Raw genomic sequence first — 17,257 nt, 5'->3', positions numbered from 1 at the left:
AAATGTCATTTAACTAATAATATTAAAATAATATAAACATTTATATAATTTTTCTCCTCTGGTTAGAAATGCAAACAATTTATTTTCAAGATTAAGTTTTAAAAAATTATATTTTATCCCTAAGATTTCAAATTTCTCTAACAATTTTCCAATAATGATGACCACTCTCTCCCTCTCGATGATGTTTTTCTCTCTTGGCGCTTTCTTTTCCAATTGATGAATCTTTCATCTGAACGATAAATGCTTCATCCAAGCGAATTGTCTTCGTTTAGATGAAGAAGAAGACGATTCGTTTGAAAATTGTCTTCATCTTTATTTGGATGATGATGAATCATCCAAACGAAGATGAAGACGATTCATCTATCAAAGAACGCATCAGAGGGAGAGAAAACGCCGAGAGGGAGAGAGAGTGGCTGCCGTTAACTAAAAAATTGTCAGAGAAATTTGAAATCCTAAGGGGAAAATGTAATTTTTTGAAACTTAATTATGAAAAAAATTATGAGTATTCCAAATTAAGAGAAAAAAATGATGTAAAATTTTATATTATTAATTAAATGATATTTTTATCTCTAATTCTAATAAAAAATTTTAATAGAAATTAAATGATGGGTGGATATTTGAAATTTTTATAAACTTAGCTGTGAAATGGCCGTGGACTAAAGTTTGGGTGGGAATCAATCTCTTTGGCCCGAGGAACATAGGGGCGGCCAGACATAACTTACCTTCCGGCTCGACTTAAAAGCCTTGGCTGCTTAACCAACGAATTCTCCAGAAAATGACGAACAAGAAAATTTGTAAGTTTCCGGCGAAACTGAAGAAAACAATTTACCTACTAGCAGCCACTGGCCTCGCTTTTCAAGCCACAAATCACTCCGATTTTCTTCCGGAGAAAATTACGGCTAGCGTGGACGGCATCGTTCGCTCCTCCCGCGCAATCTCCACGGTCTGATCCTTTTCTTTTAGTTTGTGCTTACTTGTCTTAGTTTATTCGGTGATCGTGTTTGAAATTTGACAGTTTGCTTCTACTGTTGCTGACTACAAATATTCTTTATATGGATTAACTACTGCTTCCGAAGACTATCGTCGCAAATTATCTGAGGTTTTGTTCTTCTTCTTATTTATCTAAATTTGTTGGATAAATTAACTTCCACAATTGTCCAAGCACTACTGTTCATATTCTAACAGATTAATATGGATTAAATTAATATATTATACTTTACCTTCTTTAGTTAGAAAACCAGTTGATACTTTCCTGGTAATTACGTAAATATGAAAATTATTTTTTCAAAATAATATTTTTATTTTGCATCTGATTATTAAGTCCGGTGTAAATACAATAAAGCAGTGAATATCTAGTTTTGAGTATCCAATTGGATACCTGATGCGTCATCTTGTGATTTAGAGATACTCTAGTTTGGTATCTAATTAGGTACTCAAAACTGGGTGTACATAGCATTGATCATGTAAATATTCTTCTGACATTTACTGCTGTGCCAGCAAAAAGAAAAAAAATTCATCACAAGCATTTTTACCAGCAACTTTTTTTTTTGTGTGTAAATGATATTAATAATTGAAAACTGGGTTTTAGTTATAATTAGTATTGATTTATAGTATGGTACTGTACTGTTATGTAGGTTCATTTACGTTCAGCCAAGAGAATTCTGAAATTATGTGAAATTAACAAAGGTTTCTACATAAAAGCGGGTCAGTTTGTTGCTGCAGTGCGGCAGGTTCCCAAAGAATACTCTTCAACTCTTTCCTCGTTACAGGATCAGGTTTGAATCAGCCTATACAGTCTTTTTTAGTTTTCTTCTTCTTCTTTTTTTTTTTTAAAGACAAGGTTTATCTGAGTAGCTGTTAAACTAATACTGTGGGAATAATGCTGTAGGCAGTGCCTTTTCATTTCAAAGCCATAAAAGAAGTTTTAATTAGCAATCTGGGCCAAGATTTCTCTGAAATGTAAGCTACTGTTTGGTCAGCTTAGTTAATATATGCAAATCATTTATCTATTGATGTGCTCTTTCATATTTTGTGTTGGCAATTACCTATAAGCTTGAGCTTTTGGGATTAATGATTGTTAAATAGACATACTGAAGAATTGTGGTCTTCTCTTTTCATGAGTTTGATTAAAGCTTGTCAATGCATGACATGCTTAGGGATGTGGTTTAATCTTTCATTAGTCTTTAACATTTGTCATCTAGCTTTTAAGCTTCATTATATTTTAGTAAAATAATTCTTTGATATTTGTGAAAATTCTTTCACTCTACAAATGGAGCATATAACTAGTACATGAGGTTAGATTATATGATAGGTTGTATTGTAGTTTCTCCTAGGGTAGGAATGTATAGCTAACTATCTAAAGATAAATTGTTTTGCACTCTTTAAGGATCAATTATCTTGTTCATTTTATTGCTTCATACTCATAAGTATATATTATGTGTAATATCAATGTGCCAGTTTGTTATGCTGTGTAAAAAATTCCTAGAACATAGGATGACATATTGTTTGAAATGTGGATCAATACAGTACCTAGAATGCAAACATGATGGTGGTTTGCATCTGAGGGTGGACAATTGCTTGATTGGGGGTGTACTTGTTGGCATTTTTAAGGTGGAACATGATTATGTAAAATTAGGAATATTGTTGAGGGATGTGTTTTTGTGTTTTAGTGTATTTCAATACTTAAATGTAGCTAAAGCATGGGTCCAATAATATATTTGAACTCTCTACTTGTAAGAGAGTGACATGGATCCAAAAGATCTTGATAGAAAACCTGTAAGATTCAATCCAACACTCCAATATTTCCACACAAATAGTTGGTATTTCTAGAAACAACACAAACGGTGTTTATTTATGTAGGAAACCATGGATCTGAAAATAATCTTGAGATGGAATGATCAAGTTATATTAGGAGAATTATTTAAAGACATTTGTAGTTGCAAAAATAAGGCTCTGTGAATCCTCTAGTTTTAAGAATTTATTAATTTGTTTCCTTCTTGAATTTCTATACCAAATTTATGTAAATTGTTTACCAATTATATGTGTTGTAATGGACCTTGAATAATATACAAGTTAGAATTATTTCCTCTCTAATTACGAATTCTTCCTTCTCAAATTACATCGTATCAAAGCACTTACAATGATTCTGAACTTCAATTGTGGAAGGCTCTGACAAGGTAACATCAAATTCCATCTCTTTGACATCCCATTCCATTCCTCTTTTTCAAACATCCTCAATTTTTGTCCAACAATATGGTGACAATTCATCTCTATGAATAACAAACCACAAGTTGAAAATTATGTCTTTGCTACTCAAGATATAAAATTTTCCCATCACATACATTGACAAGCACTTCACTTTACTTATTCATATTTAGCAATACATTTAATTTTGGAGACAACAATGCATAAAGCTTGAGATAATATTGACACTAACTAAAATTCTAGAAATTTTATGGAAATCTGGAGGAATAAAATGTTGAAAATGTGATTAGCAACACATCTTTCATTAATACATTTTTGTTAATAATATTATATTGTATTTATTGGCCCAAATCGTAAACCAAGTCGGAACCAAACTGCACTTTTTTAGTTTGGTTTGGTTTGATGCACAAAATGGTGTGGTTTGGTTTTTGATTTTGCCAAACCTTTTTTTTTTTCATTTTGGTTTGAAAATTCAATTAAACCATACCAAATCGAACCATACACACCATTTGGTGAATTAGACAAGCTTTGTAACATAATTTTGGGTAGGAAACCACTGTCATTGATTGGAGAAGCCTTTATTGAAGTCCGTTGTGAAGAAAACAGGAGACAGATTATTTAGGAGAGAACTACTCAAACCAATTCTTGTGTCTTGAGAATGGTTGATTGAGACGAACACATTATTGGCAAGTTGATTTAGAAGAGAATTGATTGAGAACATGACGTTATCGAGGAATAGTTTTGAAGGAGAGTTAAAGTTGAATAAATCGCAAGAGAGGCCTTAGGGAAACCACTGTAACAATGGAAGTTAGCCCATGATACCTGTTATCAAATTCATGGCAGACCACTTGTTTGGAAGCTACAAGGTTCAAAAGAGGTTAAGGGACTCCTTGCCACATGCGAGCCAAATTCTGAGGACACGAACAACAAAGAGAAGTCAACAATCTTACTGTTGAATAAAAACCAAATTGACCTTCCATTGCCTTCTAAATGGTATAACAACACTTGAAGCTATCATACCATCTTATTTTTTCTATTGAAGAGACTGAATTTTATTTTATTAAAGGGAATGAACCATTAGATTTCCCTATTAAACAAATCAAAAACTTTTAGATTTTTCTATAGTAGAGACCAAAATTTAAGTATTTCCTATTGAAGGTACAGAACAAATTCAGTTGCAATTGTTTGCTTGTTTTATTTTGGAAGCAAAGAGATTAGTTTGGTATCTTCAATAAGAAAAAGTGAATTTTTGGTCCTTTCAATAGGAAAATTTGAAAGTTTAGTCTCTTCAATAGGAAAATTGAAAGTTCGGTCTTTTTAATAGTAAAAAACAAAATTTGGTCCCATCGATGGAAAAAGTCTAAGCTCTTCTATAGCTACATGCACAATGGCCTACATAGGTATTGCTCTCAATTCTCACGATTTTGGGAACAAAGCTTATCAACACTGGATTTTGGATTTAGGAGCATTAGACCATATGACTAGTAACTTGCCATTGTTCCATTCTTATACTCAGAAATCTCTTAGGTGAGAGAGAGAGTTTTTCGACAACGAATCATTCTCTCTTTCTAGGCAGCCCCCCCTGTGACGTCTATAACGTAAGAGGGATCCTTCTCCTGTGCCTCATGTGAAAATTGTCGATAGATCTTTCTCATCTGTGGTTGACATCAACTCCATTTAGTTATCGAATTTACTTGTCATTTAGTACTTTATGTCCCGAACTTGTCTTGTAATTTACTATCTATTAGTAAAATAATTGCTTTGCTAAGTTTACTATTGCTTCTTGTGAAATCTAGGAGCTAACATCACAAAGGATGAACGATGGACTATACTATTTTATGGAAAATAATTTTGAGAATAAATAAATATTTGAAAGTATGTAAATAGACTTTAGTACAACTTTTAATGTTTCCAAAAAAAAATGTAATCATGATATGACATTGTGGACTAAGTCATCCCAAATTTAATTATCTCAAACATTTGTTTCCAAATTTATCTTTGAATAAAAATTCTAATTATTTATCTTGTACAATTTGTCAATTGGCAAAACATACCCATGTGTCTTATCCAATCAAACCAAATATAGAATCACATCCTTTTACTCTCATTCATAGTGATATTTGGAGTGCATCATGAACTAAAAAATATCTTTAGATATCGTTAGTTTATCATTTTCATTAATGATCATACGAGAGTGTGTTAGGTATATCTTCTAAAGGAAAAATCTAAAGCTCAAAAAACTTTTCAAACTTTCTATTCCATAATACAAAATCTGTTCCTAACCACAATTAAAACGCCAACAACTAACAATAATATTGACTACTTTGTCTTCAGTAATTATTTGGTAACCAATGAGGTTATTTATCAAAGTTCTTGTCTTGACACTTGGTGCATATTCATCCAAACATGCAACAAGAAACCAAAAATCAAAAATTGTTTTCACTGTTCATGTGGTATGAGCAGTTTTTTTGTTCTTGCAGTTTAACCAACCAAATCAACTCCAAATCCAACCGAATTCATTTCATCATAATCACAACCCAAAGAACTTTCTTTCAAGCTATGGACGTACACAATTGGTGTAGAGTAAGACAATCAAATTACAAGTAGAAAGCAGTGGCAGAAATAGTAATTATGCTGCAACTCTCTGCCATAATCAAAATTAACACAATACACACTTTAATTTGGATTTCTAAGGAAACATAAAATGTAACCAAGGCATAAAGGAAAGTTGCACCAACCTTGGGGCCTTCCACCACCAATCTTCCACCAAGAAGGATTGGATAGAGGAAATAAGAAAGAGAGCCAACAAAGCTTCTTCAAGTTTTCATTCCAAAGAAAAAAACCCCTTTTTACAAAGCATGGCCACTTTATATGGGGAGTAAGTGGCGGCAAGAAATATGTGTACATAGGTTTTTAATAAAATAGTTCACTCTAGCCCTTAATTCACTCTAAACCACACAAAATAAGCCATGCCATACTTTAAATAATGCAATAAGACAAAATGTCATTATTATTCCATAAAAAGTGGGCTCTTGTCTCCACCAAAGCTTTCCTTTCATCCAATTTCATCCAAATCTCCCAATTGGGCTTTGAGCACCTTTTTGGGCTTCAAAATGGAGTGATGGATGGTTGTAACTTCACTTGGGCTTCAAAGGAGGACTTCTTGGTTCTTTAAGACCTATTAGATCATGAGAGTTTTGGATCCAAGTAATAGCATTGCACCCATAAGCAAAGGTGGGCCAAGGTGGAAAAAGCAATGAATCTTTGGGCTTGCATGGAGCTAATTCTTCATTCTCAATGGTGGCTTGAGCCAAATGGAGATTTGATAGAGACTTGGAAGCTAGAGTTGGAGAAGTGGCCGAAAATACATCATCCCACAGCAATACGGTGTTTTTGAAAGAAAAACTCGTCATCCTTTAGAGGTTGCTTGATCATTAATTTCACTTCGAGTTCCTAAATATCTTTGGAGGAACATTATTTCAATTGTGTCATATCTTATCAACTAAATGTATATAGATGAGTTGGGGTGTGTACTTGTTTGGAAAGTTTGTTGGCCTAATTCTAAAAGTTGGATAACCCTTAATGGGCTTGCCTTTAGCCTCCCTCATTTGGTTGAAGACCTAGTTCATTACTTCAATTTCTTTGGCCATGACTATTACTTGGGCTAAAGTGCTGGGCCCAACCACTCCCAATTCAGCCTATATATCATCTGCTAGCCCTTTTACAGATACCCCATTTAACAAATTATTTGATAAATCTCTTAACAATGTTGCCAACCTTTCAAATTAACTCCGCTATGCTGCCACTGTCCCTTGCAACTAGGGAGAGAGTAATTCTTTATGAGCAGTTCCCTCCTTTAATGGTTACAATCTCTCCCGTCAAAGCTTTCTTTAACCTCCTCTAATCGATGATAGGATTTGTAAGTTCCACCTGTTGTAGCCAAGCTAGTGCCAAACCATCCATGCAAATTGTCGCAGCTAAAACTTTCTTCCTTTTTCCAAGCTGATTTACCACAAAGTACCTTTCAACTTGAGAAATACACCCACTCCACCTTGTGGTCCACCATTCCTGCCAACTCATTCTTAGTTTCCATGACTTACGACTCCCTTTTTCGACCACTTTTGGCCACCATAACTCTTTTTGGTACTTCCCATTTGTCACTTGAGGCACCCACACTTCCTTGAGCTTTTGATTGCTTGGCTGGTGCTTCATCCCAATTTCCTTCTTGGTTGCCATGATACAACAAGGTCATCAAATCCTTCACCTCTAACAACCCTTCATTCATTGTAGTTCCGCTTTGAAACCCACCAATTTCACGAATACCTCCTTCTCTAATTAGTTTGGTGTTTAATCCATCATTGTACTCATTATAACCCAAAGCCTAATGATGCTTTGATACTAAAACTAATAAAAAACCTGCAAGATTTAATCTAACACTCCAATATTTGTCCACAAATAGTTGGTATGTCTAGAAGGAAAACAAATTGGTGTTTATTTAATCACAATCAACAGTATAACTGTGGGATTTGGGCTGCACACTATGTAATCACACAACCAAAAAGAAAGAAAAGAAAGATAGTCTGATGTTTAGAGGCGTTAGTTCCTACTAACCATAGCCACTTAATTTCCTAATCCTTACCTTACTTTTCTTTTTCCATTTCATGCTTTATATCCTTACCCAAATCGTGCCCAAACTCCTTTAGTCCTTCCTTTCCTTCCATCTGCACTTCCTTTTCTTTTATAGTAACTAGCCTGGACACCTCACCAACAACTAGTGTTCCCTTACACCCCTATGCTTACAAGTTTTGACCTTGGTGATGGGAGGTCTAAGAAATCAGAAGTGGACATATGGATTATTATTATTATTATTATTTAATCATTAAGCACCCTCTTGACCCAATTTTATCTAGAGATTTTCAATATTCAAACACTTTTTTTTTAGTCAAATAAGCTTTGCTACTATGTTCAAACAACAATAGTCAAAAAGCTTAACTCATGCAAAATTAATTATAGTAGTAAGAATTTTTTGTTCTTATTTGAAATTAATTATAGTAGTAAGAATTTATAAAATTAATGTCATTATCCTCTCTTTGCTTTTGTCTTTTGGATGATGATTGATTCTTCTCAATGAAAAAAGGTTAGAAATATGATTTTTCTTTAAATATGACTTGAGCTAAATTTCTACTGGCATATTGGTTTTGTTTATAATATTTTGTTAGAATGGTGAGGAACTTCAAAGGTAACGTTGTGGATCAAAATTTGCTCTGCTTATGGGTTTGGTATAGAAAAAGTCATCTTGTAGGAGTGTAATGATTCATTGTAATAACATATACCACTTTGTTCACTTTAGACTTAGTAGCTGCTTAAGTTGTTTGCTTACCAATAGAAATCTTTGTTTGTTATTTGCATAGTTGCCTCATTCTCATTCTTGTCCTTTTCCTTTTTCTTGTATCAATATACTCCATTTTTCATTTATATTTTATTGAATTTATTCTTGTGGTGATTAGGAAAGCTGCATGCCCTAGCTAAAGAAATAAATGATGGTCAAGATTCTGGTTTATCTATTTGCCTAACTTTTCAATCTTTTTTTCCAAAGATGGAGCAATAATCTATTTAGAACAATAAGCTCTAATGATGCCTAATTAAAGGCCTTTGGTTTCCAATAATGTCATTGAAAAGTCAAATACGCAAGGAATGACAACGTTTCACTTTTTGCATTGGATTGGATGGCTTCACAGGTGTAATTTACATGCGTTCACCTGAAATGGCGTTATCTTATTTGTTTCAATCGTGGGGGAATAAGCAATATTAAATATGTGTTAATTTAGCAGCACCTTGAATCATACTTTCTTATAATCTTCTTTAGATTAGTACTTTTACTCTCCATCCTCTTCTCAGCCATGCTTAGATCTCATTTACTTTAATACCAATTTGTTAGCGACCTATTGTGAATTTTATTAATAAAAAAAAAAGTGCTACCACCAAGAGGTGTCAACGCCTTCCAAAGCAAATTTGCCCAAAATACCAAAAAGCAATACTTTCCTTCTCTCTATCCAATCACCTCTATTTATTCTGTCAATATTTAACTTTTTAATTCAAATAATATTCACATCAAATGTTTTATCCTAATCTCAAGTATCATATCCTAATTTCAAAGATCTTATCCTAATTAAATATTTTATTCAAATCATATATTTTCTTAATTAATCATTATAATTGTTATTATTATTATTGCATCTTAACAAATGTATATAAAAGCCACTTTTTTGAGTTTGAGATCTATGCAAATTTCAGATTTCTTTCTCTTGATGAACAACCAATAGCTGCTGCGTCTATTGCCCAAGTACATCATGCGGTGTTGAGAGATCATCAAGAAGTTGCTATCAAGGTTGGCCAGTAACAGGTTATCTTTGCACTATATCATTATTGGGGGTGGTTGGAAAACTTCTGAAGAATTTTCTGTCTTGATTGTGCATTTTATATATACATGTAACCTGCACTACAATGAACCCTTAGCATGTGAAACATTTTATGCATGAAAAAACTAGAACATCCTTCCTGTTTACTCAGTTTTAATATTGCTTTCATGGCTTGATAGCTTTTAATTGGCTTACATAGTTGGTGTATTAAGCTGATAAAGCCCTTTCATTTGCTTTCTAAACTGGTAAGCCCAATCTGCAAAAATTTGAGAGTTAAAGAAATAGTTTCTCTCTGTTCAGCCCTTGTATTTATATTTTTTCCCATATTCATTCTGTGAGAAGAACTAATAATATCCTAATATCGATTTACCTTTGTAGATTATATTCTTGTAATTTTCATCTTTCACATGTATTTAAGGAACGGTTTAAGTGACCATGTTCTTGACACAATTGTTTGATCATTAGATTAGTGCACTTTGTGTGAGTGAAATTCAATGCATTTTGGAAGTGACAAAACGTACATGCTATCTCAACCATTGAAGGACTGTAAAATGGTCAAAACTTGTGTAGGAGGAGTGGGCTCTTGAGCCTAGCCTCTTGGATCCAAAAGAAAATTGACATACATGTTTTTTTTTTTAATATTGTTTCTGATTTTTGCTTTTTGTGCATGGTTTCAGCTAACAGTTTTTGTTCATAAAGCTGTGTTAATTTGATTATGTACTTGATAATATTTAAGTGCCTTTTCTTGCCGTAATTAGGTGCAATACCCGGGAATAGAGAATAAGATGAGACTAGACACAACAATTATGTCTTTCCTTTCAAAGGCTGTTGCATGGGTGTGCTCTGAATCTCTCAACACTAATTTTTTCATGTTTTGCATGATATTTGATGTTGACCCATGAATTTGAATTGCAAGTAGGAAAATTCATGTTGAATCTTCTAGGTCTTTATTTATTTAATATGTTATTGAGTCCATTGTTAAATACAAGGGAGAAAGTTGGTTTTGTAAAATGATTAATTTAATTATGTTGCTAAAATTTTTAATTGTGGCAAATACCTTTTCAGTTTCAAATTTTAATGAAATTTATCCTTGAATGTGGAGTAGATATTGATGTTTAAGAGGTTATACAGAGGTTTAGGCATGCAAAGTAAGTTGAGCACTTGTGGATAGGTCTCTTGACGTTGATTACTTGGAGAAGTTCAAGTCTCTTATGTTTTATGTTTGGTTAGCTTCGTTAATTGTAACGTTCTCTTAACCATATTAGATATTCTCACATACCTACCTTGTTTCAACTCATCTGCCCAAGTCCTTTTTCTTTGCTCTGGCTTGGGTGTTCATCACATCATATATCCAAACATCTTATTTCATATCATCTTTCCTTAATTTTCCTTCATACTTTCATTCGTCATCATCCCCCTTCCATTAATTATATAACATTGTTAGTGTTCTACACAGGGCACTACATGTGAATAATGAGGCGATTAGATGTGAATGAGTTGGTTCAGTTCAATTCATTTTTGGACAAAAAGTTGAGCCAAATTGAAAGGATTTGTCTTAAAAATGAAAACCAAAATATTCGATAAAGCTATGTGATGGAGGACATATAAGAATGGGTGCAAGGATTATTTAGTCATTATAAAATTGTATTTTAGGGTTAATTTTTTCCTAATTATTTTAGTTTTTATTTCCTTATTCTATTAGATGTAAGATTATGTTTTCATTAGGGTTTGGATTCTAGCCCTATAAGTTGGTGTTATTTCATTTGAGAAACCAAGGGTTGATGAATATATGATAAAATATTGTTTCCTGAGTTTTCTGTCTGAATCTTCTTTTAAATTTCTTCCGTTCTGATTTTTCATCCTTTATCCTGTGTGTTTTCTCTAATTCTGTTCTCTCTCTGTCTCTGCTCTATCTATGTCAAAAAATGAAATTGCTAAAATTATTTGTTCAGATACGTTAACTTATTCTAGGATAACACAATAGTCTAGAAAACAATTTTAACATATCATAATTAATAATATAATAAATAAAATAATATTAAATTAATATATTGTGTAAAACCTTCCCCTTTAGCCCCCACCCCTAAAATTAGGAAAAACCAAAAAAAGAATAAAGAAACATAATCATGTTTATAACGGCCAAAACAAGGTCTTTCATATACACCTTATGCTAATCACCTAATCTACTTTCACTTATCTCACACATTCTTGACCATTATGCCTTTTATATCTTTTTTACATAAATTAGATTACAAGTTTAAAATCCAAATAAAATGAAGTTTATTTTCCTGATATTTTTTAATTTGTCAATTGTCTTCATGATTTGTGATAGTTCTCTATGTCCATAGTTTTTCCCTGAGTACAGGTTTGAGTGGCTTATATCAGAATTTGCAGGGGGCATTTCTTTGGAACTCGGTGAGTGATAGAATCTGTTATTATTTATACTTTTATTTTTAATTTAAGATGTGACACTCTGGCCAATTTTATGTTTTTAAGCTGTAATATGTATTATATCTCTTTTGGTTGTTTGATGTCTATGGGCATTAAAGATGTTTGAGGGGATTTTGTAACATAGGAAGCAACCTCTACCTTTTATGAGGGTAAAATCTTAGGCATGAAAAGTAGTTGTAACAAATCAGGATTATGTCATAGTGTATTTCTATCGCATGTCAAAATCTTCTTTTCTAAATCCAGTTCTTAGCTTATTGAGTCGAACTATCTCCACATTATATTTAACTGTAACCCAATCTGATCCATTGAATATTGAAACATGAACTTTTTGGAAGAACCTACTTGTATTCAATACATTCATCAATAGGATTTACATTATATTGGAGACATCCTATTCCTAATATAGACCTATAATTCTTGAGAGAAAAATCAAATTACTACCAAAAAAATACACATTTTATCAAAAAAGTAAAAGTTATTGTGATGTTATCCATTTCAACATGAGATCAAGTATGAAAATTTCTAGTTTATTGGATTGTCTACTTGAGACATGGTGCCTTTTGAAGCTATCTTGCTATGTGAAGTTTTTCCCAATGGGGGAGAATGATGCTGAATCTAGGATCTGAAATTGTAGGAAATGCTTTTCTAGTTACTCCTAGATATTTGGTTATAATCTGTTTAAACAGTGTGTTTTAGTTCTTTTGTGGGTGATTTGTGGTGAACGAAAAGAACATTAAGGATAGTGGAGGAGAATAAATCAATTTTTTATAGGAGCCAATGAAGTTTTTTGCATCATTATGTCAAGTGTCAAAAATTTGTTCATCTAATTTGACTAGAAGTTATTAGTTGACTCTAGTTGTGTTTTTGATGTGGTTTTGGCTCTTGTAGCTTTATTTTTTGTTTGTTCTTTCTGCATAGATTCACGATGGTCTTTGTAAACCTTTGGATCCTAGCTCGATGGGTTCTTTTTGTTGTAGTGGATACATGATCCACTTTAATGGCTTTTTCTCTTCATAGTAATATATATCTTTCTGCATATTTATTAAAAAAAATAGAAGTTATTCTAATGTTATCTTGCGTGTTGAAGTAAAATTAGTTTTTCTGATATCGTCATTATTTAAGTAGGATTTAGGTTGTTTATTTGAGTAGATTTTTATGTGCTTTTTAATTTAGTTTTGGCCTAATAAATGATGCTTCGATAAAATTATATTGAATATTCATAATGAAAGTTAATTTCTCTACTAAATCATTCAATCTCCTTTCTTCCTTATTTTCTATCCTATCAATTTTGCATATCATATTGTTTTCATATCCTGTGGTTGAGAACAAATAAACATAGATATGAAATTCTCAGTTGATTTTATTTAATCTTCAATAAATAATAGTGTTTTCCCCTACTTTATGTTTCACAGATTTCACTCAAGAGGCTAGAAATGCTATCAAAACGGCTGAGAACTTCAAGAACAATGATATAGTCCGGGTTCCTAATGTTTTTTGGGTATCATAGGGCAATCCTTCGCATTATTAGTTTATGGTCTTTGTTAGTTTGTCTTTGGTTTTGTTATTTCTAAATTTGAAGATGTTTATATGATTCATGTCTCATGTAATCTGACCACCACCGCCACCACTCTCTTTTGTATACAGGATTTGACCACTAAGCACATTTTGACAATGGAGTTTTGTAAGGGGTGCAAGGTATGGTTTACTTATCTTTTTTATATTAAATATCCATATGCTTGTATTTATACGTTAATGATAGGCCTTTGATACAGACTTGGAAATAAGTTGTGGTTTTGTTCTTTACTGCTACCAAAATATCTTGCTCACTAGAGGTTGCTAGAATTCATAGTGTGTTTGGAGATGAGAATGAATGTTGTAAAATGTATGTGATATGTATTTCAACAACACAAATGTAAATGTAAAGGATTTTTGTATTAATTGATTCTCAAAAAATTCAATAAAAGAGTTTTTACTTTCATTTAACTATTTTCTTACATGACTAGAAAATCATAACAAAATCCAAGAACAAAGCCTAATTCTTCCTTCCAGCTTTCGAGAGGTTGGAGCTCTCCCTTTCCCTTACTCTTTCAAAAATCTTCTCTGCCTTATCCCTTCCTCCTCTAGTCTTTTATTCCTTTTCTTCTCTATAATTGCTAGCCCTCTCCTTGCTTGCCATATCACCTCTGAATATCTTTGTGGTCCTTCTTGTTGATCGTTTGCTATAGCTTGTTGTTTGTTTGTTGCTTGCCTTTTTGTTGGCTACTTGCCATTTGTCAACTCCAACTTCTTGCCACTTTTACTTGTCACTTCCTTATTTCCCCTTTTCACATATTCGTGAGACCTAACATTGCCCTGCCCATCGGGAGATAACTTGTCCTCAAGGTGCAAATGTTGAAAGAGTTGATTGAGGTTCTTATATAGTTCCTGAGATTTCCCGTAGTTTGGAAGGTCATCCCATTTAGTAAGTAATTCTAGTTCACCTTGAGGAGAGTACCTATAGTGTAACACTTCCTTTGGTGATACCTTTAATTCAACCTCCTCACTTAGGCAATCTGATAGCAGTTGACTCATTACAATCTACCCAATTCATTTCTTTAGTTGTGCAACTAACTCCACACAAACTTTTCTTGATAGCAAAAGCACCAATTACAACACTCGAACTTATCATATTAGATCTCTTCATTGTACCACAATCTAAATTCTCCAATTGTGACAATTTTGCAAGTGCCTCATTATATAAACTAGTCTCTTATATATTGTTATCAACTTATTCAAATATATTGTCTTCGTATCTTTCGTTTTTAAAAACTATTTGTCACTTACGTCTACATCTCCATACTTCCCTTCTACACATATAATTGCATTTTTTACAAGCAAATCCACCCAATCCAAGTCCTGACATCCCTGCACATGCACTTTGCATACTTGAAACCATAAAATCTTTTAGCTCATCCCTTTCTTTCCTTGCACTTAGAAACAACTCAAATGCCTTCTCTTCCTCATCATTTTACCTATAAACAGTTACCATTAAACACCAAAGAATATCATTTTATCCATTAATCTCATAAATAACCATTTGTGCAAAACGAACCTCTTTGCAATTGCCATTAAAGTCGACAAGTCCATTACGCAATGACATGTTTCCATCACATCCCCATTTAAGCAAGAATCCATGTAATTTGTCTCTCTAAATCCAACAAAAAATTATATGAGATGACTTTTAGAAATACATGAAACATAATTAAATTCGACTCAAATTCTAGTTGCTAAAACATCTCAGTAGCACCATTACAATCACGGTTAAACACAAAGCCCAAAACCATCAAATTCCATGAAACATGAATCCTTTCCCTAATCATGGTGTTAACTTCTTCAACCTTGGATTCCAATTTAATTAACCATAGGAGTGGTGTTGGTAAAGACCACCTTAAAGTGTCATTCTCATGGACCCATAGAACTTTGTGTTATACCAGTACTTTACCCAAGTTAGCCATTTAGGTGACTTTTGAGGTAATATTGCATGACCTCGTCCCTCCTTGGTGGCAATTCGTGTGGCTCCTTAAACAACACATCAAACTCTCCTAGTAACTCTGTCACTTTAGTCTTTATTTTCCCATGTCTCTTTCTCAAATACAAGTTTCCTTTCCCATTTTGTCCAAAATCCTTCCCCATCATTTAGCATAGACTTCCTCAAGGCTTTGAGTGATGAATCTAGTCGGTCAATGATAAGTCCCCCTTTAGTTCCATCTGTTTCCTTTCCCACATAAACTTCATGGTCGGACTTTCCCAACGGGCTTTCATTTCCCCTAAGCTACACAACCATTCAGTCCCTAAAATAATGTTGACATTGCCTAATTGAAATGGGAGGAAATTTGAATGATAGAAATATCTTGAAATTGTAACTAGACTCGCTTGCATAGTTCAACTCCTTCCACTTTTTGGTCATCCCTAAGTGTAATGGCGAATCGAGCTAGTGTAACAAGGAGCTATGATTTTGTCACCAAGCTCTTAGAGGTTAAATTGTGGATTGTACCACTGTCCATCTTCTTCACTTCTTTGGCCGTAATTTTCTCTTCTGTCTTCCCTTTCCAAACTATCATCCTCTTCAGAAGCAATCAACACCTATAGTTGTCGAAATTTGTAACGGTGACTAGGTATGAGTTTTTTCTTGCGTCTGAAGTATAATTCTTTCTCCCACTTCGAGTGGAACTCCTTATTAGAAAAACATTAGAATTTTTTGTCCCTCCTCAGATTCGTTGACAAAGTGTTAGAGTTGGTGGCTATTCTATTGGACGTTGATATAGCTAGGTGATAATAAATTTCTATTTTGTTGTATGATTGACTATGGACATTAGTTGAGTATTGATTGGAGTAAGGCATTTGGGAGCGACGGGGTGGGTTTGTGTTTGAGAGGGTTTGTGGGCTAGTTAGTATCTTGTTATTGGGCCGAGAAAATGTGGGTTGTTGGATTGGGCTGGGATATAAAGAAGTTGAACTGGGTTGATATATTGGGTAAGAAAATTGGGTTGGACTTGTACTGTTGGGTTGGACGTGGATAGTTTTTAGGTTATAATGGATGTTAGGGTGGAGCTCAATTTTAGTTTAGTTTGGGTGAATAGATATTATTGGGTTTAGTGTGATCCAGTTGGCTTTCGGCTTAGGTCTAGGGCTTGAATTTTTACTATATGGGCTAATTTGATTGAATGTGGGTGTTGTTGGGTTTAGCTGAGTTTGGGCTTGATTAGGTAGTTAAGGAGTAGGGTGGTAGGTATTTGGGTTATTGTATTTAGGGTTGGGTTTAAGGGTAATGGGTTTTGGGTTTAATGAGTTGGGTTTAGGCTAGGTAAATGGGTTGTTAGTGTAGGTTAGGTTATATTTTTTTCTCTTCTCTTTTGTCTTCACTAACAACTTCTTCGTCTCCCTTTCTTTTTCTTCATAACTTCAGCGTACTTGGTAATTGGTTGCATTTCCATTGTTTTCTCCTTTCATTTCCTTTTTAATATCATTTTCTTGGACTTTCATTGCACGTCATGTCCTCGTCGTTAGTTGAAATTGATCTCTAGATGAACCAACAGATGCCATCAATTGGAGCTCACCAGAATGTGCTATTTTTTTATTCTATTGGTCATTTTTCACTGATGGACCTTTAGATAATGTCAGATTTCCCTCCAAGACATCGAAAT

The 17,257-nt window shown here is 33.4% G+C and overlaps 1 protein-coding gene across 4 annotated transcripts in view; it reads left to right on the top strand.

Moving 5' to 3' along the window:
• The first annotated feature begins 685 nt into the window (after nt 1–685).
• Nucleotides 686–17,257, top strand: part of LOC123197836 (aarF domain-containing protein kinase 1) — a 30,543-nt gene continuing 13,971 nt past the window's right edge. For 2 of the 4 annotated variants that reach the window (XM_044612266.1, XM_044612267.1), the window contains exons 1-9: nt 686–943; nt 1,016–1,099; nt 1,635–1,775; nt 1,889–1,959; nt 9,499–9,592; nt 10,382–10,459; nt 11,972–12,038; nt 13,487–13,572; nt 13,719–13,769. In XM_044612266.1, the coding sequence (XP_044468201.1) occupies nt 776–943; nt 1,016–1,099; nt 1,635–1,775; nt 1,889–1,959; nt 9,499–9,592; nt 10,382–10,459; nt 11,972–12,038; nt 13,487–13,572; nt 13,719–13,769 (840 nt within the window). In that variant the 5' untranslated portion in view covers nt 686–775. The remainder of the gene's footprint in view (nt 944–1,015; nt 1,100–1,634; nt 1,776–1,888; nt 1,960–9,498; nt 9,593–10,381; nt 10,460–11,971; nt 12,039–13,486; nt 13,573–13,718; nt 13,770–17,257) is intronic. The other 2 variants (XM_044612264.1, XM_044612263.1) reach the window with 1 other exon arrangement.

Source organism: Mangifera indica, chromosome 15 (assembly GCF_011075055.1).
Source record: "Mangifera indica cultivar Alphonso chromosome 15, CATAS_Mindica_2.1, whole genome shotgun sequence".
NCBI classification, from domain to species: Eukaryota; Viridiplantae; Streptophyta; class Magnoliopsida; order Sapindales; family Anacardiaceae; genus Mangifera; species Mangifera indica.
The sequence above is the reverse complement of the archived record's forward strand: the minus strand, read 5'-3'. Positions and strand labels throughout refer to the sequence as shown.